At 56.1% G+C, this 24,636-nt stretch overlaps 1 protein-coding gene across 2 annotated transcripts in view; it reads right to left on the bottom strand.

Annotated features, from left to right (window-relative positions):
- Positions 1-561: 561 nt before the first annotated feature.
- The window catches only part of Dlk1 (delta like non-canonical Notch ligand 1), a 25,330-nt gene continuing 1,255 nt past the window's right edge, over positions 562-24,636 (bottom strand). The window contains exons 2-6 of one of the 2 annotated variants that reach the window (XM_048799342.1): positions 7,832-7,984; positions 6,528-6,591; positions 5,929-6,059; positions 3,238-3,379; positions 562-1,545 (exon numbers count right to left, since the gene is read on the bottom strand). In XM_048799342.1, the coding sequence (XP_048655299.1) occupies positions 798-1,545; positions 3,238-3,379; positions 5,929-6,059; positions 6,528-6,591; positions 7,832-7,898 (1,152 nt within the window). In that variant the 5' untranslated portion in view covers positions 7,899-7,984 and the 3' untranslated portion in view covers positions 562-797. Of the gene's footprint in view, positions 1,546-3,237; positions 3,380-5,928; positions 6,060-6,527; positions 6,592-7,831; positions 8,105-24,636 lie in introns of those variants that run through there. The other variant, XM_015489702.2, reaches the window with a different exon arrangement.

Below are 24,636 nucleotides of genomic sequence, written 5' to 3'. Positions count from 1 at the left end.
AGGATGAGACTTAGTCTTCATCAGATCCTGTTCTCAGGGTCAGGACACATTTCGGTACACATCCCTTGTTCCTAATTCTGAATTTTTTAGAGTCAGGACCTTGGTGGTGGGTGCTGCCACCCCTCTGTGGAGGGGGGCGAGAAGTGTGGGCCCGGGATTGGGGTGAGGACTCGCCAAGGATCACACAGCGAGTTAGTGGCAGGGCTGGGACAGGGTCCCGACCCCCCAGCATTCAACCCGGGGCTCTCTCTGCCTGACACACTGCCGCTGCACTCTGTGGAATCTCAAATCAATCAGAAAGACCTCAGGGGTGCGGTGCGGAGCAGGAGGTGAGTGCGAGTCGGATGTGACGAGTGAGAATCAACGAACCAAAGAGATTGTAGCCCTTTCACAGTGGATGGTCATGCACAGCACTCGTGTCGGTTTCTGCAAGGACTCTGTGGCTGAGACCCCTGGGATAGGGATGTCGGTTCACAGAGCCCTGGTTCTGTTACCATGTTTTTTTTTTGTCTTTTGATATTTTTTTAGAGTTTAGAATAACATACTTATTTCTTTTACTCGTTTAAAGATGAAATTCTTATTATTATTCGTTATCATGCATTAATAGAGAGAAAGAGGAGATAGTCTCCGTGGGCATTGCGCTTGTCACACAGCAACACAAAAGCAATACATGTAAGCATAGCGTTCACTAGATTTCACACAGAAAAAAGCAAATTCCACCACAAAGATTAGCACAGACCGCATGTAGTGAGCTCTGCGAAACCCCGAGAATATAGAGGGGCCTGTGGGGATACTGCTTAGATCTCCTCCTCGCCCGCCTCCTTGCTGAAGGTGGCCATGTCGATCTTCTCGGGGAAGATGATGTTGACCGCCAGGTCTTCCCCGCTGTTGTACTGCAGCAGCAGGTTCTTCTTCTTGCGCAGCATGTGGCTGTAGCGCAGGTTGGACACCCAGGCCTCGCACTTGTTGAGGAAGACGATGCCCACGGTGCCCAGAACCACCAGGCTGGTGAGCACGCCCAGGATGGTGAAGCAGATGGCCTGACCCTCGGTGAGGAGAGGGGTGCTCTTGTTGAGCTCTTTCATGGACACCTTCAGGATGCGGTGCTCAGGCTGCGGCACTGGCAGCTCGTGCACCCCAGGGGTCAGGCGGTAGGTCAGCCCATAGCCACTGGGCAGATGGGTGACCTGCGAGGGGCCGGCCCCGCGCTTCTTCACGCAGGTGGGACCCGTGAACGGGGGCTTGCACAGACACTCGTAGCTCACCTGGGAGTGCTGCAGGCAGGTGCCCCCGTTCTGGCAGGGGCTGCTAGCGCAGATGGTCACCGGGCGGCTGCAGGTCTTGTCGATAAACCCAGCCGGGCAGCGGCAGCGGAAGTCACCCCCTATGTCGGTGCAGACGCCATCGTTCTCGCACGGGTTGGGGGTGCAGCTGTTGGCCACGATCTCGCAGAAGTTGCCCGAGAAGCCAGGGGGGCACAGGCAGGAGGCATGGGAGGCCCGGCCCTCATCGTCCACGCAGGTGCCTCCGTGCTGGCAGGGGGAGCTGCAACACACACAACAGGACATGGTAAAGGCCCTCGGGGTGGGCCAGGACAGGGATGTCGGGTGCGAAGGCGGGTGGGGGAGGCCAGGCTCCTCAGCTGCAAGGTCCAGGACCTGACCAGAGGACAGGGGCTCCCACACAGCAGGCGAGGGAGGGAAGGAATGCCAGCCAGGGAGGCACCTGGGACCCCCGGCTCCAAGGGGCTCACCAGCTCACCCCATCAACGATGCCAACCTGGAACACACCTGACCTCCCATGCCAGGATGCCCACGTCCTCTCCCACCTGTTATTTCATCCAGAGGACCGAGGGCTAGCTGCTAGACAGGTGGGGAAACTGAGGCTGGGAGAGGAATCATTAGGGACAGCCCAGGTTTGGAGCAAGCCCCTTCCCTTAGCTCCGGCTCTGGGCTGCTGAGGCAGAACCAAGCAGGAGGGGCATTGCTCACACTCTCCCGGGCTCTGCTGCCCTTGCCCCATCTGTGTCCCCCGCCCCACTCCCACCCCGTATTATTATTTTTATTCCTGGTGAGGGAGTGGGCCTGCAGGCTATTGTGAGGGAAACCCTTGGGGACTCTCAGAGTGAAAGCAATGAGTTCTGTCTAGGCTGGTGGCAGCGGTATCTGTGGCAGGCTGTTTAACAGGGGCCCATTCAGCCAAGGGCAGCTTGCAAACTGAAGCCCTGTGCTCAAAGCCAAGCGCACACGGGCATTTAATGTAAGTGCTTTTAAAGGAGCAAGCCCTTTGTCATTCGATAAATGCCAAACTCCAGGGAAGAAAGGGGCCATAAACACGAGGAATGGGCATTGCTGCGGCTCTGGGTGGGGGCACACAGGAGCTGGGCTCTGAAGGAATCTCAAGGAGGGGGTAAAATATTATAAATGTCTCATCTTTTTTTTTTTTTTCCTTCTTCTTGCTAAAAGGGAGAGCAATGGAGTCTAGCTGTCACCTCCCTCAGCTGACACCCTTCTGAATACTGATCTTTGGAGGACACATTCATGTCTGTTTAAAGCTACGGCCTCCTGGGCACTCTATGCCACCCTGAAGGGGCAGGTCAAAGGTGCTCATTGTAGAAGGACACCCCAAACCAAGCCCCAGCACAGGCCCCGGACAGGGTTCTTTCTGTCCTTTGGATTAATAAATTCAGATCCCCCCCCATCACCACCTCCCCTGGCCTCAGCCTAAGGCCCATCCAAGGGTGAGGGCTGCTAAGTCCCAGAGCTGGCCCACTGCTTTCTCTGTCCCCTCCCAGCCCCGCAGCCGCTGGCTCCCTCTCCAGACATCCCAGGAAATCCAACTGCAGAGCCCACCAGGTCCCCAAAGCGCCTGCCACAATGTTAAGTGGGTTTCACAAACAGCCTGGCCCTGCTGAACTCTGATCTCCTATTATGTTGCCTTTAGAAAATTATGCAGCTCGGAGTTCCCGTTCACCATTCCAATCTACTGTCATTCACACACATCAGGACTTGGGAACACCAAGAGAATATGAAATCACCTTCAGGATCCTTTGAAAAAATTATGAAGATGATGCCTTCCCCCCTAAACACACATCTAAAGTGGCTCTCCATGGGATCCTGGGGGCACTTACATCTTTTCTTAGGTGACAGGTCCAACAGGGTCAGGCCAAAAGGGCCTTCAGGAGAAGCAAGACTCAAAGGCAGCAATCATTTGATCAGAGTGGGGAGAAGTATTTACCCATTGATCACGCAGGGTCCGTCCTTCTCCTGGCAGTCCTTGCCAGAGAATCCAGGGGGGCAGGAGCACTCATAGCGGCCGCTATCGAGGTCCACGCAGGTCCCATTGTTGGAGCATGGAGTAGAGGTGCAAGCCCTGACATCTGGGGGGTACCGAAAAAAATCCCACTTAGCTTCTGTCCCAGATGCTAGTGTGGCAGGGATCCCGGCTGAGCTGCCAAATGACTGCTTGTAGCTACTAAGTGGGGTTCACAGTAAGAGGGTATACTGACTCCCAAACTGAGGGTGGGGGTTTGCTTAGAAGGTCACAAGTCAGAAAGCCAGGGCTCCTGATGTCCAGCTCAGGACAGCTGCCCCCCTTCCTCCATCCCCCTCAAGCCCAGAAACAGGTACCCCTCCCCTGAGATGCCTTAGTGCTCGTCTCCTCCACACATACCTGGGAGAGGGGGTCCTCACCATTTGGGGGACTAGTCCAGCCCAACCCTTGTAGAAAACCACCTGCCCGTCACACTTTTCCATCAAAGACCCCTGTCAGGCACCAAGACATATGATTCACCCCACTGCTGCCTGCACAGGCCTACGGCCTTTCTGCTCACAGGTTCCAAATTAAGGGGGTCCAGAATTAAAAGGCTGAATCTTTTGACGGTGGCAAAATCCAAGCGTCTCCTGCCCACACGGGTTTCCATGAACACTAGCGCACTCTCTCTGTCTTTAACGCCCCCTGCCATGCTCACTTCAGTATTCGGGCTCGACAAGCTAGTGATGAGCTGAACAAAAGGCCTGGGTCAGGGGCTCTGCGCTGGTGGAGACCTCAGCTCCCTGGCAAAGCCAGGTCCCTTTCTGCTGAGTGACAGAAAGTCCACCTCCCCACCACTCTGTGCCTCAGTTTCCCTCCTTATAAAAGGAAGGGGTCTCCCTGGCTGATCCCTGAGGGGTTTCTGTAATTTGGGCTGCTGCACCTGCCAAACAGAAAGCCAGGGTTGTCCAGGGACAGCAGGTGAAGGTGGGCGGGGGCAGTGGTGGTGGGGAGCTGGCTAACTCCACGTGTGCAGAGCCCCCGAGACCCCCTCCCTCCTGGAAGGGAGACTGCAATCCGTCAGCAAGGGAAAACATGAACGCCATGTTGATGGGCTCTCGGTGGGAACCCAGCCTGGTGCAAGGAAACCACAAGGAGGATTTATCTTTCTGGGACAATGCCGGGGAGCCTTAGCCTGGGGAGCCTCCGCAGCAGGGTCCTAATTCTTCCCTCCTGCCTCCCCGGTCACTCGGAATGTTAGATTTAAGCTAAAGAGCTGGTGACCACCCCAAGACTGACCCTGCTCCTCTCCCTGAAGTGCCAAGCCTTGCGATTCACGCATCAGCCCCCCCCAGGCCAACCCAAAGCACAGACGATGACGCTGCTCCCAGCACAGGCTGGGGGTCTCCAGCTCGGCAGCAGCTGGGTGCCCAACAGGGGAGAAGGGAGAGGGCAGGTAATTACCCAGAGGGCTATTCCTGCAATGCGACCCCAGACTCTCCAGCCCCCCACCAGGCAGCCTGTCAACCTGGTGGAAAGGGGTGTGCTGAGGGAGGGAGGATTTTGTCTGAAAACTCCTGTAGGGTGCTCTGTGTTCAGATACCAAAGAGAGGGGGCTCTAGGTTAAAAGCCTGACTCTGACCCCTAACCGTGGCTTTTCCACAGTCCTTTGAATCCCAAGATGGCTCAGAGCTGCTGCTGGTGCCGACACTGCTGCTGCGGTGGCTGCAGTGGGGCGGCGGCGGCAGCAGCGAGGGGCTGCGGAATTGCTGGCCAGAGCGTGAGTCAGCTGCAGATCAGCCCTGCACCATGATGGGGGTCAGATTTTAAGGGCCAGAGACAGTGGGAGGGGGAGCCCCCTTTGCTTCTGTGGTCCTCAGTTTCCCTATTTGTGCCACACAGCCTTTCTAATACTGGGGAGACAGGCCTTGGGGCAGCTGCGTATGCTGCTGGGAGATTTTTTTTTAGGACTTTTGTTCACTGGGACTTTGGGGAGGGTTTTGCCAAATGAGAGTGGGTTCAGACAAACATTTTGCAGCCTAAAAGGGCAGCCCCAGCCAACACTCAATTGCTCGGGGTAATGGAGGACAAAAATGGCATGAATTAATGAACTCAGCAGATAACACCAATCTGCACTTTAACCCCTTCTCGGCTATCCAAACCCCCAGCTTCCTGCCACAATGGACCACTGAGCGCTGGCAGCCTGTCCCTTCCTTACAGATTCAACCCCACTCACCATTCCCTGTCTGTTTCTCTGTTTGTCCCTTGCGTTTTGCATTTACAGTGTCCCATATGACTTTCTTGGTGTCTAAGCCCTGAGATACCCCAGCCCTTCCCCATCTCTGTATTTTGGTGACTTACACAGGTTGCCTGGGGTCCACAGTTCAAGCTGCTCAGCTGTGTGTGGTGTTGTTTATTTTTTAACTTTTTATTCAACAGGCAGCTCCCCCTCACCCCCATCCCCAAAGCCTTCTCAGGATGCTAACTGTGCAAAGGTGAGCAAAATAAAGTCCCTACCTTTAAGGAAGCTTTGGGCCCCAGCGGGAAGCCATAGAGGTCTTTACAACAGAAGGCTCTAGGTGTGCTGGAATTAGGCGCCAGGGGGAAGGGAGGCGGCGGGAGGGGAGGCAAGAGGTCGGGGAGCAGGGAGAACAGTGGGCAGAGGAAAGTGCCAACCTATGTCACAGAGTTTTCCGTCCCAGCCATCCTTGCAGATGCACTGCCAGGGTTCCTCACAGAGTCCGTTGACACAGCCAGGAGAGGTCACGCACTGGTCACACAGGGGACCCTGCCAACCAGGCTGGCACCTGTAGGAGGGACGGGGGGGGGGCAGATGGGAACATATGAGGTGGGCAGGGGTGGAGAGGGCACTCAGGCTGCTTTTTGTGGACCCAAGAGCTCTGGGGACAGGGAAGGCTCTGCATAGTGCCCGGCCAGAGGGTCCCAGGAGCAAACACCAATCACCTGAATAGAAAAACTCAGAGAATGTGCAAAAGGACAGTCAGTGGGGTCCCTGAGAGCTTAGGAAAGCTGCGTTTTGCCGCAGTGTCCCGCAGTGGTCTCACCCTGCAAGGGGCTCTCTTCCTCCATCCCCCCCCTCCACAGCCCCCACAATTTCCACCCCTCCTTATTCCCCCACCCGTTTTCTGCAGAGGCAAGGAAGATGTGTGACGCAGCACAGTGGCCATGTCCCCCCTTTCTTTAGCCTGACTCCATGATTCCCCATGACCTTGCCCTGGCCCCCACAAGCTGCCTCTGAGGACCTACTCCATTACCTGCAAACATTGTCATCCTCGCAGAATCCATTTTTAGGGTCACAGGCCGGAAAGCATTCAGCTCCTGAGGCACAAGAAAAGTTACAATTCACCCCACAAGGGCCCAGCAACCAAGGCAAAGGCCATTTTCTTCTAAACAGACCACTGACTGCCCCCAGGGGAGCAGACGACCCTCTTGGGTCCTAACAGTCTGGCACACAGTAGGTACTTCTTATCTGTGGATGGAAGAGGCTGAACCTGCTTGGAAAGAATGCTCGGCCATGTTCCTAGCCAAGACACCAAAGAACACCCCCCAGTTCCCACGGCAGACAGACGCCTCTTTTTCCTCAAAGAAAACACCTAATGAACCTCAAATCCTTTAAAAGCGGGCCTGGGGACAGAGGAGGGGGTGCTCTCCACCCTTGAGCTCAGCCAAACCCTCATTTTTGCACAGTGGGCTAACAGGGGGGGGGCAGATTTTGAGGTGCGCAGTTTAGAAAAGCCGAGGCAGATTCACCTGGCTGCTCCCAGGTGAGGCAGCTGGGTTGTTTTAAAGGTTCATCTCTGTCAAACCAGGCACCCAGGTCACATTTCCCCTTTTCCCCACCCCACAGTCTTCACAGAAAGGGGGACACACAATCATACTGCAGAGTGGGCTGAATTTTAACACTGTTAAAAGACATTCTGACACTTTAACAGGCACCTGCTGTATGAGGTTATTCAACCAGCTTTCTAGATAGCCCCCCACACACACAACCACTGGCGCAGAGGGGGCGGGGGGCACTGCGGGAAGGGGGCAACTCTCTCGCCGCCAGAGACAGATGGCCGCTGCAGAGAGAAGTGCCGCAGCCCCTCACCTAGAGAAACGCGCAACGCCACGCAGGAGGGGCTCAGACTGGGATCCTGACGGGAATGGGGGGCTACCACGGCCAAGTCACTTCCCCAAATGCCCCCCAAGACCTGCTCTCACCACGCATGCAGGGACACCCCCCAAAGTTGCGCCACTGAGCATTTCTATAGAAGACCTCCCAGCATCGCCGCTTTTTTCCATACCTCCTCAATCAGCGCAATGACACCCCTCCGAGCACCACTCTGTGAGGCGGGAAGGGGCTGGGGTCTCCACCTCCCCTACTCCAGGGACCCCAGGGGGCGGGCTGGGCATGCGATGATGGAGGGGAGGGCGAGCAGGCACGGCGCCGCGGGCTTAGGGTTAGGTGGGACAAGCGGGACTTGGGGAGACCCGAGGCGCGCGGGGCAAGGGGCGACCAGCGGGGCATCGCAGGCTTCCCCAGAGGGGGCGCGAGCCAAGCCGCCGGGGGTCTCACCATGGGTGCTGTGGCCGATAGCCAGCAGGAGCAAGAGGACGCGCAGGAGGGCTTCGGTCGCGGTCATCGCGGGGTGGCCGGGGTCGCGGTCCAGGGAGCGGTGCGGGCGCAGATCCGGCTCCGGGAGCTGCGCTGGGCTTCTTGTTGCGGACGCTGAAAGGGGCGCGGACGCGCAGCGAGTGGAAAGCCAGGGCTGCACCGGGCTGCGCGCTGCTCTCCGCCGCCGCTGCCGAGAAGCTGCCGCCGCCGCCTGCGCGCCGCCCCTTTTCCGTCACCGCCTGCCCCCCCCCTCCCGCGGCCCCCGCCCCGCCCCCGCCTAGCGCGCACGGAGCCGGCGCCGGCCAGTCCCGGTGACCCCCCCGCCCCTCGCGGAGCCGCCCGCAACACCGCAGCAGCCTGGAAGCCCGCTCGCGCACGCGGGTGCACTCTCGGGCTGGACCGGCACAGGTACCCCCCGCACAGGATGCACAGGACAGCGCGCAGGCGTGCCTGCGCAGCCCGCCAGCCCGCCAAGCGAGCGCGAGTTGCAGAAACCAAGCCTGGCTAAGCCGGCAGGCGCTCGAGGAAACTCGACGCGCGGAAGAGAGAAACGCACCCCAAAACTTCGAGAGACTTACTGTGAGGGTCCGGAGCACTCAAGGCTTGCGTTATATGCCCAGAAGAACACAAACGAACACGACGGCAACGTGGAAAACGCACATTAACAAGCAGGCGCCCAAAAAAACACTCAGAAAAATTATTGTGCCCTCAGTTTCCCCAGTCATGGAGAGGCACGACAGGGCATTCAGATGCCCCTTTAGCAACACACACCCCGCTACCCAGACACAAACAGCAACCCAAACACACCGCAAGGTCAATAATAGTAACAACTGAGACCACCGCATGCTTAGTCCCAGGCGCCCAGACAATAGATAAAAAGTTCAGAAAGTCTGGGCATTCTCTGTGCAGAAGCAAAAGCAGAGCACACGCGCACCTAAACACGCTGTAAACACACTGACACCCTGCTCCGATTCAGTCTCAGCCACCCACACACATGCTGGCGTCACAGCGGGGGTCTTAATCATCAGAAACATAAACACGTGGATTCTCCTGCGCACATGTGCTGGCCACACACCTGATATTCATAAGCATCCATGCTCAGTTCCCAAAACCCACAAATCAGATTCTTGGTCATACACTTAAAAAAAATTCAAATATGCAATCACACCTCCCCCAATGAAAATTCTCCCAACACATACACAATTGAATTCATCTTTGTCCACAGTGACACATGTTGTTAGCCTTCCAATATGTAATCTTCCAGACCCACTGGGAAGCCTACAGCCAGGGGTTGCTGGAGTGGGGGTAGGGAATACTGACCCTGCCAGATACTGACCCCCCACCAAAGCTTCTGGGGAGGGGTCTCCCCAATGTCCCTCCTGCCCCCCAGCCCCCAACTCAGTTTAGATTCCAACTGGGGATGGAGCCCTCACTCTGGAGGGGGGGCAGCCACACCCTCTGAATCCCCAGCTCTAAAAGATAGGGAGGGAGGGGGAAGAGGAGATTAAAGGTGTTTAACTTTCTGGGGAGATCAAGATTTTTGGAGGGGCCATTTTTGTAGGCTTAATTTGCCTGCAGATCTGGGGAGCTGGTACCTGCTCCTCACAGCCTCTCTTTACTCAGTGCTGGGTAGAGGGGATCTTTGCCCCTTTGAACCCTGGGGAGTAGTTCCTTTGAATTAGAGCCATCTGAAGGTGCACTGGCAGGTTTGAGGACACTCTTACCATCCTTAGAGATGTGGGAACCCCCAGGGCCAGTGCAGTCCCTTAAGATAGCTGGTGGTGGGGGGCGGTTGCGGGGGAAGGAGGGGGGTGCGGAGAGCACATGGCTCGGGTGGAGACCTCAGAACCGCTCTGAGGCGGCTGAAGCGGAATCCCCATCCCTTTGTGTCTCTTCTCTGGTGTTCTGAGCAGAAGACCCAGATGGGTGGGGACTACTGGCTTTGTTTTGGGGGCAGGCTAGAAGGAACAGTCAGGGTGCCCACCAGATGCCCATGCATTTCTGTGGCTCCTCTCTCTTCCATGGAGTCTTTCCTCGAATCAATAAAGCTAAGTCTAGTCCGGCAGATCTTTGTGTCCAATGCCCCGGACTAGAACGAGAGCCGCTGGGGGAGCCTGACGCCATCGCGCATGCCTGTAATCCCAGCGGCTCCGGAAGCTGAAGCAAGAGTTCAAAGCCACCCTCAGCAATTTAGAGAGGTCCTAAAGAACTCAGCCAGACCCTGTCTCTGAATAAAATGCAAAAAAAAAAGGGCTGGGAAAGTGGCTCAGTGGTTGAGTGCCCCTGGACTCTTTCCCCAGTACCAAAAGAAAAAAAAGGGGGGGAAGGGAGAAGAAAGAAAGAAAGCTGGCTATGTACCTCAGTGGTTAAGCACTCCTGAATTCAATCCCCAGTATTAATAATAATAATTATTATTATTATTTTAAAATTCGTATTTATTGTTTATTATAATTATTTATTATATTAAAATTATTTTTATTTTTAAAAGTGTTTTTTAAAGATGATAATTATTTTAAAATAATAAATAAATAAATAATAAATAAATAAAATAAGAATTATTATTATTTTAAAATAAAAATAAATAATAATAAATAAAATAATAATTATTATTTTAAACTAATAAATAAAAATAAATGATAATAAATAAAATAATAATTATTATTATTTTAGAATAATAAATTAAAAATAAAAAATAATTATTATTATTTTAAAATAATAAATAAAAATAAATAATAATAAATAAAATAATAATTATTATTATTTTAAAATAATAAATAAAAATAAATAATAATAAATAAAAAATTATTATTATTATTTTAAAATAATAAATAAAAATAAATAATAATAAATAAAAATAATTATTATTATTATTATTTAAAAATAGTAAATAAAATAAATAATAATAAATAAAATTATCATTATTTTAAAATAAATAAAGAAAGAAATATTATTATTATCTTTAAAAAACACACTTTTTTGGGCAGCTGGCAGGCCCAAGCCAGGAAGCCCCTCTGTCCATGGCACTGCAAGCACCAAGTTATTCCTGACCCTCCTTCCTCTCTTCCCTCCTCCTGAGGACCCTGTCTTCAGCCTCCAAAATTATCCTATGCAAGAGGCAGAGCTGGCTTCTCAGCTAGAAGCCAAGGAGGGGTGGAAGATCTTAGGGCTGGGTTGCCCAGTGGTGAGGGCTCCCCAGGCTCCTGCCCAAGTCACATGGAGAGGTTGTGACTCCATGGAGCATGAAGGGGGCCCCAGCAGCAGTCCAGTGGGTCCTCCATCTAAATGACTCCTCCCTACCAGGTCCCTTCTCTGCCCTGCCCAGTTTTGGAAGGGAGGGAAGTGGGGGGGGCATCCTCACCAAAGGGCACTCCCCTGGCTAATGGGCTCCTGCTCTCTAATCCCAGTTTCATCCCATATCTGCTGAGGGCCCTGGGCCCTGGGCCCTCTTTCCCTGTCTATAAGCAGAATGATATACCTGTCCCCATAAAGAACTCTGATTTTGTAAACGGGGGAGCTCTGTGCTTACAGTCCTTCCTCCAATAGTTGTGACCCAGCTTCTGCCCCAGCCAGCTACAGAGATCTCACCGAGAGAAGGCAGGGTCCTTCTGCCCTGGGCCTTTTCAGGAGCCCCTCGCAGGTCTGCTGAGGGAGGGAAGAGCTTCCCACTGACACCAGCCCGGGAGCCTATGCTGGTTTGCTCTGGTCTCAATAAAGCAGTTTCAAATTCAGTAGACCAAAGATTTCTTTGCGGCAAGCAGACGTTGAGAGGGGTAAGCTTAGGAGCATTAAGGAAGGGAGGGTGGGGACTGTCACAGACTCCAAGGCTGCACAGAAAGAATGAAAATGCCAATCTAGTCCCTTGAGGAAAAGACAGCAGCGTCTGCAGTTTGTAAGCAGATCCTGGGGCTGGAGAACAGCCACCCCTCCTCTCTCTGTGAATCTCTCCTCTCCGCACCCCTCCCCACATCCAGGGCTTAGGTTCAGACTCCTGGGAGCAGAGGGATGAGGCCAGCAGCCCCCCTCTGGAAATGCTCAGCCCACCAGTCACCACAGCACGGCACATGACTACACGGGTACCGGGTACCGCGACTGGGCTTGCCAACCGTGGGGTCACATTAGAATACAGGGCCTGGACTTCCTTGGGGCCAGGCTCCTTCTCACTTGCCACACCAAGGGGCTCTGTCTGCAGCCACAGCCCCCAGTGGGCAGAAGAAAGCCAGCAGAAGCGGCCAGAGAAAGCCCAGCAACAAAGCTGGCCATGAGTGAAAGTTTTCTAAGGGAACTAAAGAAATGTTATAGCCAGTCTTTTCCCCTCTCCCTCCCCCCACCATTCAAATCCTGACCCCGCCAGGGCCAGCTCCAGACCACTTCCCCCTTGATTAAAGACAAAATTGCTGATCAGGGAAGGTCGGCAGGGTGGAGCAAGAGCTAGTCTGGACAGCAGGCAAGGAGGGCCGTTGGGGGCTGCGCCCCCACCTTGACATTCTGCTCTGAGACTCGCCCCCTCCCCAGCACTGAGAATCTCCCGCCAACAGGCTTTGTTCCTGCCTGAACTGGGTTGTGTTGTTTGGAGACGTCTGAGCCACCTTTGAGCCAGTCCTAGTGGGATCAGGTAGGGTCAGGAGACCCAGGTACCATGAGGTCTTGTGGGTGCCTGTGTCCCCCTCTCCACGCACCGCACAATACATTCTCCATCCTCCCTCCCTTCAAGAGAATCCTCTGGCTTCCCGGGCTCTGCCGCTCTCCTGCTCTTCCCAAAGGGAGTGCTTATTTACCAAGGCAGGACCAGAGTCAGACTACCCAGTTACCTACAGCGGGGAGTCCCGCTGCAGCGACACAGTTAACCCGTGCCAGCTAGGGTTCACAGCAAGCCGCCACAGCTTTTTCTGCCTCTCCCTGGGATCCAGACTCCAGCTCAGAGCCATGTCATCAGAGCTCCCCGCAGTCTGGCTGAGGGGTGACGCAGGCCTATTTCAGAGATGAGCCTGCTAGCCTTTTAGGCTCTGTGAGAGGTCCCTGGCCAAAGCTGGCAGAGCTGGGTTCGAATCCAGACCTACTCCCAGCGGAGGGGTAGAGGAGCACAGGGCAGAGAGGAGAGTGGACAGGCCCTGGGTTCCTCCGAAGCCCTGCAGCTGGGCAGCTAGGCCACCCTGGGGGCCATGAGGGCTACATGCCAACACCAGGGAGACGCGCAGCTGCCACCCCTCGGATTTTTCTTCCTCCCCGGAAGAAGTTGGAATTATGGAAACAAATTCTGTCTTTGCGGAGGGGAGGGGGCCCGGGGGCGGAGGTTGGAGGGAAGCGAGAGGCGCGCCCGGGTACATTTAGGCGGGAGAACATGACGGTTTGGTTTCAAGTTCAATCAGAGAGAAGGCTCTTCAGGCTCAAGTGGGTTGCTTGCGCGGCGAGCGGGGAACGCGCCGCAGAGGCGCACGCCCCGCGCGGCCTCGTGTGCGGGACCCGGGGCGGCTCGTGACAACCGCAGGCCCTCGCCCGCGCTTCCAGGGCCGAGTGTGGCCGGCGGCCGGCAGTGGGCAGGGTCCGCGGCGGGCAGGGCTTGCACGTGTCCCCAGACCCCATGCAGGCCTGCAAGTGACGCGGGGGAGAAGGAGCTCGGCTTCTCCAGACCCCGCAGCAAGCCCGGGAAGAAAACCACCGGACAGCGGCGCTCACTGGCCTGGGTCCCTGTTCAGTGCTGCCTGCTGGTCGCCCCTCTCCCCCAAACACCACCATTTCTCGTCATCATCGATGATAGGATTCAAAAATAGACCTCTCCCTTCCTCTCTCACCACTGCGATCGACAGGGATGTCAAGTTCACAAGTCTAATTGTCCACGTCATCAATCAAATAATCTTCTTAAAGGGCGCCACTGAGTCATGCGGTGCGTGGGGAGCTTGTGGGGTCTCTAGAGGATTAATGACTCCTCACCCCGCCCCCACACCTTGTAGGTAAATTCACCCTCAACCAGGAGGGAGGAAAAAGGAGTCTTTTCATCAGTTAGCTGGTCCATGCAGGCTTTGGCAAAGACTGCAACGATTCTCCATTCATCAAAAATTCCCAGAAGTTAATTTTCCATAAATGGGGGCTTGCCTTTTTAAATGTAGTCTTTCATCTGTCAGTGTTTGCTGAGCCCCTACTGTGTGCCTGGGGCTCTGCTAGGGCCTCTGCATGGGGTGCAGTGGGATGGGTCCCAAGGTGGTCCCTGGCCTCAAATAGTTCAAGGCAGAAATCTAATACTTAGACCCCTCTGAGATTCAGGAGTGTGAGCACTGGGGAGAGGTGAGCAAGGGGTGCTGGGCCCAAGTGGGGAGGGAGTTGGGCACTCCTGGGAGGGCTTGTCCTGTGCGGGAAGTGCAGGGTGCTGAAGGGTTCTCTGGAGTGTTGCTCGTTGGGGAGGGCCTTGTAGGTGGGGAGAAGGGCTGCATCCAGGCCTGGTGGCAAGAGACAGGCATCCCTGTGATCCTTTAAAAGTGCAGGCTGAAGCTGGGCCTGGAAGCCAACACATGTAATCTCAGATACTGAGGCAGGAGGATGTAAGTTGGAGCCTAGGCAACATAGGAAGACCCTGTCCCCAAATAAAAACTCAAAATGCTAGAGATGCAGCTCAGTGCTAGAGTGTCCCTGGTTTCAGTTGCTAGGAATAAAAAAAAAAAGAGTGTAGGTTGAGAGCTGGGCATGGTGGGGCATGCCTGTAGTCCAGCTACTCTGGAGGCTGAGGCAGGAGGATCGCTTGAACCCAGGGATTCAATGCCAGCCTGGGCAGCATAGTGAGACCCCATCTCAAAAAAAAAAAAAAAAAAAAAGTATACACTGTTAAGACAGAATTGGCAAAAGGTGAAGCTGAGGGATAATGCAAACCTTTCATCATTTGGGAAATAAATCTGTCTTAACTATTCTTAAACATTCTACAACCTCCCTGACCTGGCAAACAGAGTCTACAGAACAAGAAACCTCCTTTTTTGCCTACCAGGGTCCACCTACATATGTGTCATGCCCGGACTTGGTGCTGAGTCTTTGGACTCCAGCCAACCCACCCACACACATCCCATGGAGTGCTGCCCACCTGCCTTCCCAGGGGCACCCAGTGATGGCTTCTGTCAGAGGCAGAGGTAAAGGGCCCCAGAATCCGATGGAAATAGGAGAGCCTTTTATTACAGAAAAAATAAATAAAAGTCTTCTCAAGCCCAGAGCCTGAAAGAGGAGCTCTTACCTAGGTCCTTACCCTGGACTAGCCTGGGAGTTTTGGGGTGACTGGCAGAGTCATCACCTTGCCGTATCTCCACGCCTGTGTCTATAAAAGGGAGTGTGTGCATGTGGCTTGCCCTCCCCCCCCCCACCGTACCTGTTGGCAGGAAGCTCTGTCAAGTTTAAAGCTGTGAAAACACATGGCTCTCGAGGAATTTAAAATGTTCTTTTACTATATTCTCTTATTTGTAAGGAAGCATTACCAGTTTTATTCAATTACCTTTAAAAAGTGTTCTTGATGTCCTACTATATGGGAGACATTACGGATCTCCTGAAAAGAAGGGAGACGTTTCTTACCCCCAGGGAGTGGAGTGGGACATGGGCAGGAGGTGAGATGGACACAGGCCTGCTCCTCTCTGCCCAGAGCCTGACAGCCTCTGACCTCTACCCACCAGCACACAGTGGTCCTGGCCCAGTACTGGAAGCATGAGCCCTTTTCCCAGTCACCCCTGGGCACCATCATCTTCCCTGAACACACCTTCATGCCCTCTGCTAATGGGTTTTGCACACGTGCCTGACCCCGGGAGGCCAGAAGCATCTTGTTCAACCTAGCGCCCACAGCCGGTGGCCTGCAGTGCTACCCACGAGGTGATTATGGATTAAGTGAATTAATGAATAAATGAATGAGTCACAAAATGTTCTCTAAGGGTTACCATGGTCCCCTAGGAAAGACCCTGTGTCCTGGCAACTGTCCACAGTCGCACGGTGCCCCCCGAGAAGCCATCCTCTTGTCTCCTGGTTCCAGGGGCTGCTGACCTCCCAGACCAGGCTTCCCAGATGGAGGGCCCCCAGGGGTGCAGCAGTGCCCCCAGTTAGCTACTCCCCAACCAGGGCACCCCGGTTCTTATACTTGGATTGAGGGAGCACCCCCCCCCTTCACCTCCCCCAAGTGCCTGGCTTCTATGAACTGCTCTCCTGAGCTGAGAGCCCGTTCCTATGGCGACGCTCTGTACCTCGGGAGGCCCTACCTAGCTGTCTGCAGCCAGACTGCAGCCAGAGATGGACAGCAGGGGCTGACGGGCCTGAGCTGACCCCTGTTCTCTCAACACACGCGCACGCGCGTGCGCGTACACACACACACACACACACACACACACACACAGGATTTCTTATCACCCAACCTCAAGTGTAGTCAATTTCTGATGTTTTAATTTGATCCCTATACAGAAATATACATTCCTCTGTTCCATCTCTGGGGCTGAGTGATAGAGCTGGATGCTGAGGCCCAGAGAGGTTGAATCGTTCTCTGTAGGTCACACAGTAAAGACTTGACAAAGCAGTCACTAGGATCTTGGGAGTGGCACCCTGCCAGGAAGACTGTAGAAGTTAATTATAAAAAGTCCTTTGAGGAGCCCCAGGTTTCCTTGTTTAAAAGGGTCTATTCAAGGTCTGATCACAAAGCCCAGGCTGGAAACAGAAGAAATCATGTCATAGGAGTCGGAGCCAAGTTGGAACAGGGATGGCCCTCTCTTTGCTGCTTCAGTGTCACAGAACTTGGGGAAGTAGTGAGGCTCCCCCTGGACTGGCCAAGTTCCCCCACCCCCTCGTGTTCTCTTTCCTTCTTCCTCCCTGTCCTGGAATCCAGCTCTCTGTGCCTTTCTCACTTGAAAGCTGGGCCCAGGTGCAAGCCTGCTTCCTCTCAGGCCTCTCCCTGGAGGTCTCTGGGAAACTTCTCTCCCATCTGTCATCCCAGGACCTGCATCGCTCTGCACTTGCTGGAGCCAAGGCTTGGACTTCCTGCTCCCTCGGCCTCGCTCCTCTGTGCACATAGGTCCCAAGGCCTGGACTCCACACCTCCCCAATGGCTCTCCAGCCCATTCCTGTGTCCCCATTCTGGCCACCACCAGCCTGATCCCAGCAACTGCCCCTCTCATTAATAATGACACCAGCTATGGGACTGTCTCCCCCAGCCTCTGCCTACCCCGGCTGTGTGGGGCAGGAAGCACAGAGGTTTTCTTGATGTGAGTATCCAGAAGAGCCTCCCAGCCAGAAGGGAGAGGGAAGAGGAGGAAGGGAGGGAGGGAGGGAGCAGGGATGGGAATAGATTTGCCCTTTCCAGTCATTTCTGCTCTTCCAGCACTCCATGATCAGAATTAGGCACACAGTAGGTTCTCGCTAAGTATTTGTGACACTGAATTGCACCATTTTGTCAAAGAATCGATACAGAAGCATTTGGCTTGTTTGGGGCGCCTTGGAGACCGGAAATGGTCTTTTAACCCTGGGGAGAATCTCCTCCCTGCGAAAATCTGCCTGCAGCCTGCAGACCTTCCTTATTGATTCCTCGGCAAGCCCCTGCCTCTGATGAGCAGTCATTTCTGACTGTATTTTACTTAATTCTGCTCCCCTGCAAGTGGCTGGGCAATAACCTAAGCTGTGTGAGGTCAGAAGCATGGCCACTATCGATCCTCACATGCCACGCACGCAGGGGACCTTGCCAGCACAGCCTCACCTGGCTTGGGGTTGGTCTTTTGTCAACGTGTTGTTTTCCCAGTGGCTCCAGAAGCACCCCAGTACTGCGGGCCATTTTCAGCATCTCCTCTGCACAGGGCAGGACCCGTGTGAGGTTGGCAGGGGAGCTTGGAGGATGGTCCAGGCTCTCTGAGCTACTGTTTGTCATCGTCCCCCACCTAATGGAGATGTCAGGGGGCCAGAATAGTCTGAGTGGGCAGCTTCTGCCAGCAATGGGCGCTTAGTAGGTGCTCAGGGTCTGGTTCTGGTTTCCTCTCCAGTATGAGGGTGCTGGTGGTGCTGGAGGATGGGGACAAACCTCTAGCACCACCAGCAAGGGACGCTCAGAGTCAGCTGCCACACAAGTCATGTGGCCCTTGAGGCCCACCCACCTGAGGCCCTGCTGCTGTCCTGAACCGGCTCCTGCAATCCCAAAGGGTCACCGCTGTGGGGCTCACTCCTCAGGGCCCATTCCCAGCCTCAGCCCTTCCTGCCTGACAGCTTGAGTTAACAAGGGACCAGGACCAGGGCTGGGAGGCCTGTGTGACTCAGGGAGGGGCTCAGCAGGAAACAGATGGTGCATGCAAGATGGTTAAACCAGAGTTTAATAAAGGACTATTTACAGTGCTGTGGGTGGGGTGCAAGGAAGCCAGAGGATGGGGAGCGCCCAGTCACCCACAGGCCTGCTGTCGAGGGCAGTGCAGGTACCTGAACAGCAACCAAGAGCTGGGTGGAGAGGCAGCGGGTGGGTTGCCATCCTTGGTAGGGGGGTTCCATCCATGGTGACCACCCCAGGGGTCTGACTTCCTTCCCAACTGAGGAAGACCATCAGGTGGTCACTAGGGACACAGACAGGACAAAGGGTGGAGGACAGCTCTGCAGTGATGTAAGAAAATGAGCCCGCAGGACCCAGAGCATCACTAGAGCCAACTGCCTCCTCTCACGGGGGAAACTGAGGCCACAGGATCCTCTTGGTGGCAGAATTGGGTCTCAAAGCCAGGCCTCTGATTAGAGCCCAGGTCTTATGCCCCCAGCCCTCCCTGCCTTGGGTATGTGTCAACCTGGAGCAGGGCCCACCTGAGCTGCCTGGAGATGGGGTGGAAGTCCAGACAGAGGCTACAGCCTCTGTGCTGCCTGCCCTGGTGGCCTTCACACACGTAGGCAGCCCGAGTTAGCTATGCCCGTGAATGAGCCAGACCTCAGGGCCCAAGCTGCTGAGTGCCAGGTGTGGCCGCACCCACACAGCCTCCTGTACCAGGAGGAACCCCACAGGGCTGTGAAGTCGGGCCCACCCCCGCCACCATCTGAGCTGAGATCTACACTCAGCCAGGGGGTGACATCTGCAAGAGCTAAAAATGGGCAGAAAAGACACCACAGGCCTCCTGTCAGGACTCGGGCAAGCCTCAGGTGGTCTTGGGCAACGCGTCTCCCTTTTCTGGGCCTCATTTTCCCTACCTGATCTCTGGTGGCTCTGGCCTGCTGACATGGCCTGGACAGGCGTGAAGGAGCCCTGGACCAGGTAGAAGAGGGGAGCAGGGTACTTGGTGCATAGGGGGAGCGTGGGCAGGACAGTGGCCAGGCAGGGGGAGAGCTTGGGACGGGAGGTGGACATCGTGGCAGTGGAAGGGGCCCATGGAGGCGGCTAGTCAGGAGGTGGAAGCAGCAGCGAGTAAGGCACAGGACAGAGGAGGCACTCAGGAGGGGAGCAGCAGCTACCCAAGGGCAGGGGCCGCAACCCAGGCTGCCCCTCGTCCCCATGCGGCCCTGTGCTCCCAGCAACTGTCCTTCCGCCGGCTCCTTCCTCGATGCCCCAAACACCCTCCAAACTTCCTCTCTATAGAAACAGCAATCTCAGACACCAAGAGAGAAGAGCGACAGGACAGGGGCGGCCGGGAGAGCCCAATGCCGCCGGGACATCAATCCAGTGGAGATGGGGAATGGCCGCTGGGGCCGGCAGGGGCAGCAGGAGTTGCAGCGCTGGGAGAGAGAAACTGCGCCAGGGTGAGAAGCGGGGAGGGAGTCGTCCGCCACGGTTCAGGGTGTAGAGGAGCTCGCGCCATCGTGCGCATGCGCGGGGTGCGAGTCTCGGGTTGGCCACGGGGACCCTCGGGGTTTGGGAGCCAAGAGCCTGCAGATGCTGAGCGAGGGCGTAATTGATTAATTGAATGAGAAGCACACGTCTGCTCCTCTGCGGGTTCCGGGTCTGGTGGGGAGACGGGGATTTGAACCGACACCTCCTTCAATCCGACATGCTGTCTAATTGAGTTAGCTGCATCCCTGCGGGCCAAGCGGGCCAAGGAGCCGCAGCCACCTGGGGCTCGGGAGGTGTCCCGCAGGTCCTCTTCCCGCCCAGCGACACAAAGCGGTTGCCTTGGCCCAGGCGTACGAAGCTCTGGGCACTGTCCTTATCGCAGCAGCAGCACGAGCGTTAATTGTGCTTTTAACTTTCAAAGTGGTTTCGCATTGATTTTATTTACTCCTCAGAACTCAGCATCTGTCATGCTCTGCCTCGGAGAATGGGGAGCCACTCCGCGGGCTGGGAGGTGGGGGGAAGGCTCCCGAGGCCGGCGCATGCCTGAGTCTCCTCCACACCCACCGCGGCCACCACCTGGCCCAAGGAGCCATGCATGATGGATGCGTGGACGGATGGCACCAGGGTAAACCACGACTGCTGCAGGGCTCTCGCCCCTGGCCGGGCCTGGGTGCTGTGGTCCTGGAGGCCCTCACGCATGTCTGGATTCACTTTCTGTCACAGTCAAACATCTGGAACCTCCACAGGTGCCATCAACCCTTCTGAGAAGGCAGGAGGGCTGTGGCTTTTGGCTTTGTGGCCTCTCCTTGGGGACCTGTAGGTTCCAGAGCCCTTTGGAGGCATGGGAGAGGTGGGGGGGGGGCAGGGATGAGGCCTTTGCTGGCCCCTCCTGACATGCTCAGGTGTCCCTGGGCCTCCAGGGCCTGGGCCTTCCTGTGGACTCCTAAATGCTCGTGCCCTTGACCTCCCCACCTCACTCGATGTAGGCTCCCTTTAAAGGTCTTCTGGGTGTCCACCCTCCAGCCCACGCTGTGCAGAGGGCCACCTGCCCCAGGGGCTTCCCTGCACCCTGCCAGGGCACCTCATGTCCTCCCTGAACTGTGATGAGGGCGTCTGACCAGAGGCTGGGGTGAAGGCCTGTCAGCAGCCACACTGCCGTGGCCTGGACAGGTTGAGGCACCCAGGGTGTGAGGCCTGGTTGTGGGCTGGCACTGGGCCCAGGAGGAGCCGCAATGGCGCAGCTGCGAGTGGCCACCCGGTCCCCATGTGCTTGCTGGGTTGCCTGCCAGAGGGCTACCGCAGGCCGTGGGCAGGGATTCCCCAGGGGAGCCGCCTGGCTTCCTGGTGGTTTGGGGCGCCCGTCTCAGCGGCTCCCTCGGCCGGCACATCCCTGGTGCTGGTATTTTTAACTTGGCGGGGCTTTTAATAAACCCTCTGTGTGGGGAGCAGTAAACAATGATCTCAGGACTCGACTAATTAAGACACCACTCTGAGGTTGCAGATAGAAGCTGTTGTGGCTGCTTCCATCCTAGGGAGGCCTGTCCCTCTGGGGCCACCAGTGGGCTTCTAGCTGCAACTTCAGGACCGCAATGTGCCGGAACCTGGAAACGCAGGGATCCTGGACTATGGGCAGGATCTCTGCAGCCTCTCTGCAGGCCCCTCAGACCCCACCACCTTCTTCAGGAAGTTCCCTGTGCCACGTGCATGGCTCTCCTACATGTGGGTGGCTGGGGAGCAGGCGTGGGGTCTACTCCCACCTCCTCCAGTGGCCACTACTCATCCGCTGACCACCACCTGCTGTCTTCTCTCCTGGACCCAGGAGGCTCTTGCTCTGCTTCCCCTCTCTCCCTCTTGCTGGGGGCCACCCCAACAGGCTCCCTGCAGCTACTGAGCCCTGGAGGAGTTGCTGACCCTCCGGCTCTCTCTGTCCTCCTGCCTTTTCACCCTAAGTATAGATGCTGGGGGACCCCTCCACCTGCCCCTCATCCAAGGCAGAGGTGATAAGGAACCACATGCAGCACCCCCCTTCTGCCCTTCCCCGATGCCCAGGCTCCACCCAGCATCCCCTGGTCCTTCCTGGGCCATGACACATGGGTCAGCGCTGCCCTGGCTGCTATGGGTAGCTCTCTAGGACTGCAGTCTGTCCGTTTATAAAAGTCATTGGGGAGGACCCCAGAGCAAGCTGCAATGTCCCACAGGAGCAAACAGTAGGTGCTTAATCAACACCAGGCTTCTTTGGGCAGGACCAGTTTGGTGGGAACCCAAAGGAGATGATCATCCTCCACCTGTGACCTCAGGGACTCAACCCTCAAACTCTCCACTCCCTGTCCCACAGGTGCCGTGGCAGCCTTAGCCCCAGTTAGGAGTCTGTAAGACCAGCACCACGTCCCACCCGCACTCCCTGGAGGCAGCTTGGGGTGGAATGGGCACTGGAACTCTGCCAGACCTCAGTGTGCACATCTGGCCGGGGGGGGGGGGCAAAGCGGCCCTACTCTGAGAACCCCCGAAAGGCTGTGGGGGTGCTGGGCTGGAGGGAGAGCTGGGAGCAGAACAGCTGGCCCCGGGTGTCACCACAGGGCCTGACTGCTGTTATCACAACCATCAGGAATGTGCCTGCTGACCTTTAGGGTGACTGGGCCTCCCTCAAGGGCGGGGGGAGTCGGCCACCTGTTTGGGGGTATCCAAGTGATGACTGGCTTGTGGGCTGCCTGTGGGCACCCTGAGCCCCCAATTGTCACGGAGCTTCCCAGCTCTGCAAGCTGCTCGGTCTGCCTATGCCAGGAACACTGTCCCCAACAAAGCCTGGGCTGCCTTCTGGCCTCTACATCTGCCTCTTCTTCTCAGCCTCTGCCTGTCAAGACAGAAGCTGGCAGGGAGGGGTTTGCCAGCCTGAATCGTGGCATTTTTTCTCACGTTCCCTGGCCCCAACTCCATAGAAACATCTGCCGTGACTTCCCTGGGACGGGAGAGGCTCTAGGGTTTTCTCTGCACCTCCCAGGGAAAAAGGCAAAACAGGGTGCTGGAGTGGGGACCATGCCCTGATGGCAGGTCCATGCTCAAGGGTGCAGTTGTCCAATAATTGGCCAGTCTGAAGGCCATGGCCATGAGAGGCCGTGATGAGGGGACCCCGCCAGGGCCCACATGCTGCTGCATGTTTTACATGTGGCCCTATGGCCTGGGGACAGTGGAGCCACAGGCTAGGGACAGTGGTGGCATCCCCGCTCAGGTCTGTTTCCCCTTCTGTCCTTGGGGATGGTTACAAAGCCCACAGGTTACCTAAACCCAGTGTCCACCGAACATGGCCCGACCTTCCTGCCTCCAGCAAACCTGCCCAGGGCCTCCCTCCTGGCCGCCCGGGCATGGCCTGCTCCCCTTCCACCTGCCTGAGGCTTCCCTCCCTGGCAGCAGCTCCTATTTTTTCCTCTACCTGAGGACACCTCGTCACCCTATCCCTTGGCAAAACACAAGCCCATCCTCCTGGGCCAGCCTGCACTGACGCACACAGCTAAGAGCTCAGGCCCCACTGTCCTTCCCAGGCCCTGAGGAGGGCAGAGACCCCTCAGCAGCAGCCCAGGGATGGGAACACATCTGTGGAGACTGTACTGCCCCCCAAGGGCTGGGCAGCCGCTGAACTGAGACCCCAAGGGCAGAATTCAGTCGAACGAACGCGTCTTTCTTCAGCGCTGCCCAGCAGAGGTTTCTTAAAGGGAGGGCTGTGACGTGCCACAGAGGAGAATGCGGGTGGACAGACAGACGCTGTGGGGCTGGGGTGAGCTGCTTACGCAGCTTTGCATTTCAGAGTGGAATTTATGAAGTTGGAATGACCCAGGACCAATATGGTGGGTACACTGTGCCCTGGTAAGTACCCAGCGGAAACCGGCAGGTAACAGGGTCCAGAGAAGGGAGAACCAGGAGGCCACTGTGGACCTAATGCCCTGAGCCCCCAGCAGAGCCCTGAGCTGGACAAGGTGTCCAGGAGCAGTCAGGCTGGGGTCCTTTCCCGCCAGCCAAGTTTTGGGGGTGCCATGGCGGCCCAGGCAGGGCCTGAGGGCCTTTGGAAGGCTTCCCAGCAGAGGTGACCTTGGGGATGGGCCTTGAAGGGTTCAAATGAGTTGGCCAAATGCAGGGGAGGGGGAGGCCTTCCCAGCAGCAGGGCAGCTCGAGCCAGGGAAGGCCAGGGCGCCCACGTGCCCAGCTATTTTGGGAGCCGAGTCAGAGACCCAGAAGAGTGAAGGGGAGCAGCTGTCCCTGAGGTGGCCGCAGGTCGAAGGGGCTGCTCAGCCAGGGGTCCTGAGTGTCAGGCGCCCGCCTGGCGGAGTCATGGGCAGCCAGGGCAGGTTCTGGGAAGCAGGAAGACAAGGCCAGAGCGTTGAAAGAGCTGCAGCGGTCACTGCAGTGGCCATGGCGGAGGAAAGAGAGTGGGGACAGCGGGAACCACAAAGAGGTCGGCCCAGTTGAGAGGCCAAGAGGACTGGACCGGTGGGGGTGGGTGGCCCGGGGCAGGGGGCTGGGAGCAGAGCCCCCTGGAAGCTGAAGAGCACGGCCCCTGCCCCTGCCCGCTCTCCCCTGTGCTCCCCCCACTCTGCTCTCCATATGACATGGAGAGAAAAAAACTGCTGGAAACTCTCCACGGTGGGCTGTGAGGTTTAAAAAGAAAAAGAAAAAGAAAAAAAAGATACTCCAGAATAGTGCGCATACAATGAGCTCGTTTAGGTAAAACGGAAAAGAAATGTGCCATCTCCACTTTCTTTCCACTCTTCTATTTATATGTTTGCACATGCATAGAAGTTTCCGGAGGATCACACAAAAACTGTTACTAGAGCTCATCTTTGCTGAGTGGGCTGGGAACTGGGAAAGGAGGAAGACACGCTGGCACTTTTACAAAGTGCCAAGGGAAAAGGTCAATTGTGTGCTTGAAGCAACTTCTAAACTAAGGAGAGACGAGTGAAAAGGCACGGCGGAGGGCCACGCGGGCCCGTGCTCAGGCCCAGGACAGGGGACTCGGGCGGTGCCACGGACCTGGCCTGGGTCCCCCTCCCTG

Source organism: Marmota marmota, unplaced genomic scaffold (genome assembly GCF_001458135.2).
Source record: "Marmota marmota marmota unplaced genomic scaffold, marMar, whole genome shotgun sequence".
In the NCBI taxonomy this organism is placed as follows: Eukaryota; Metazoa; Chordata; class Mammalia; order Rodentia; family Sciuridae; genus Marmota; species Marmota marmota.
Note: the sequence above shows the minus strand (reverse complement) of the source record. Positions and strands in the feature narration are given on the sequence as shown.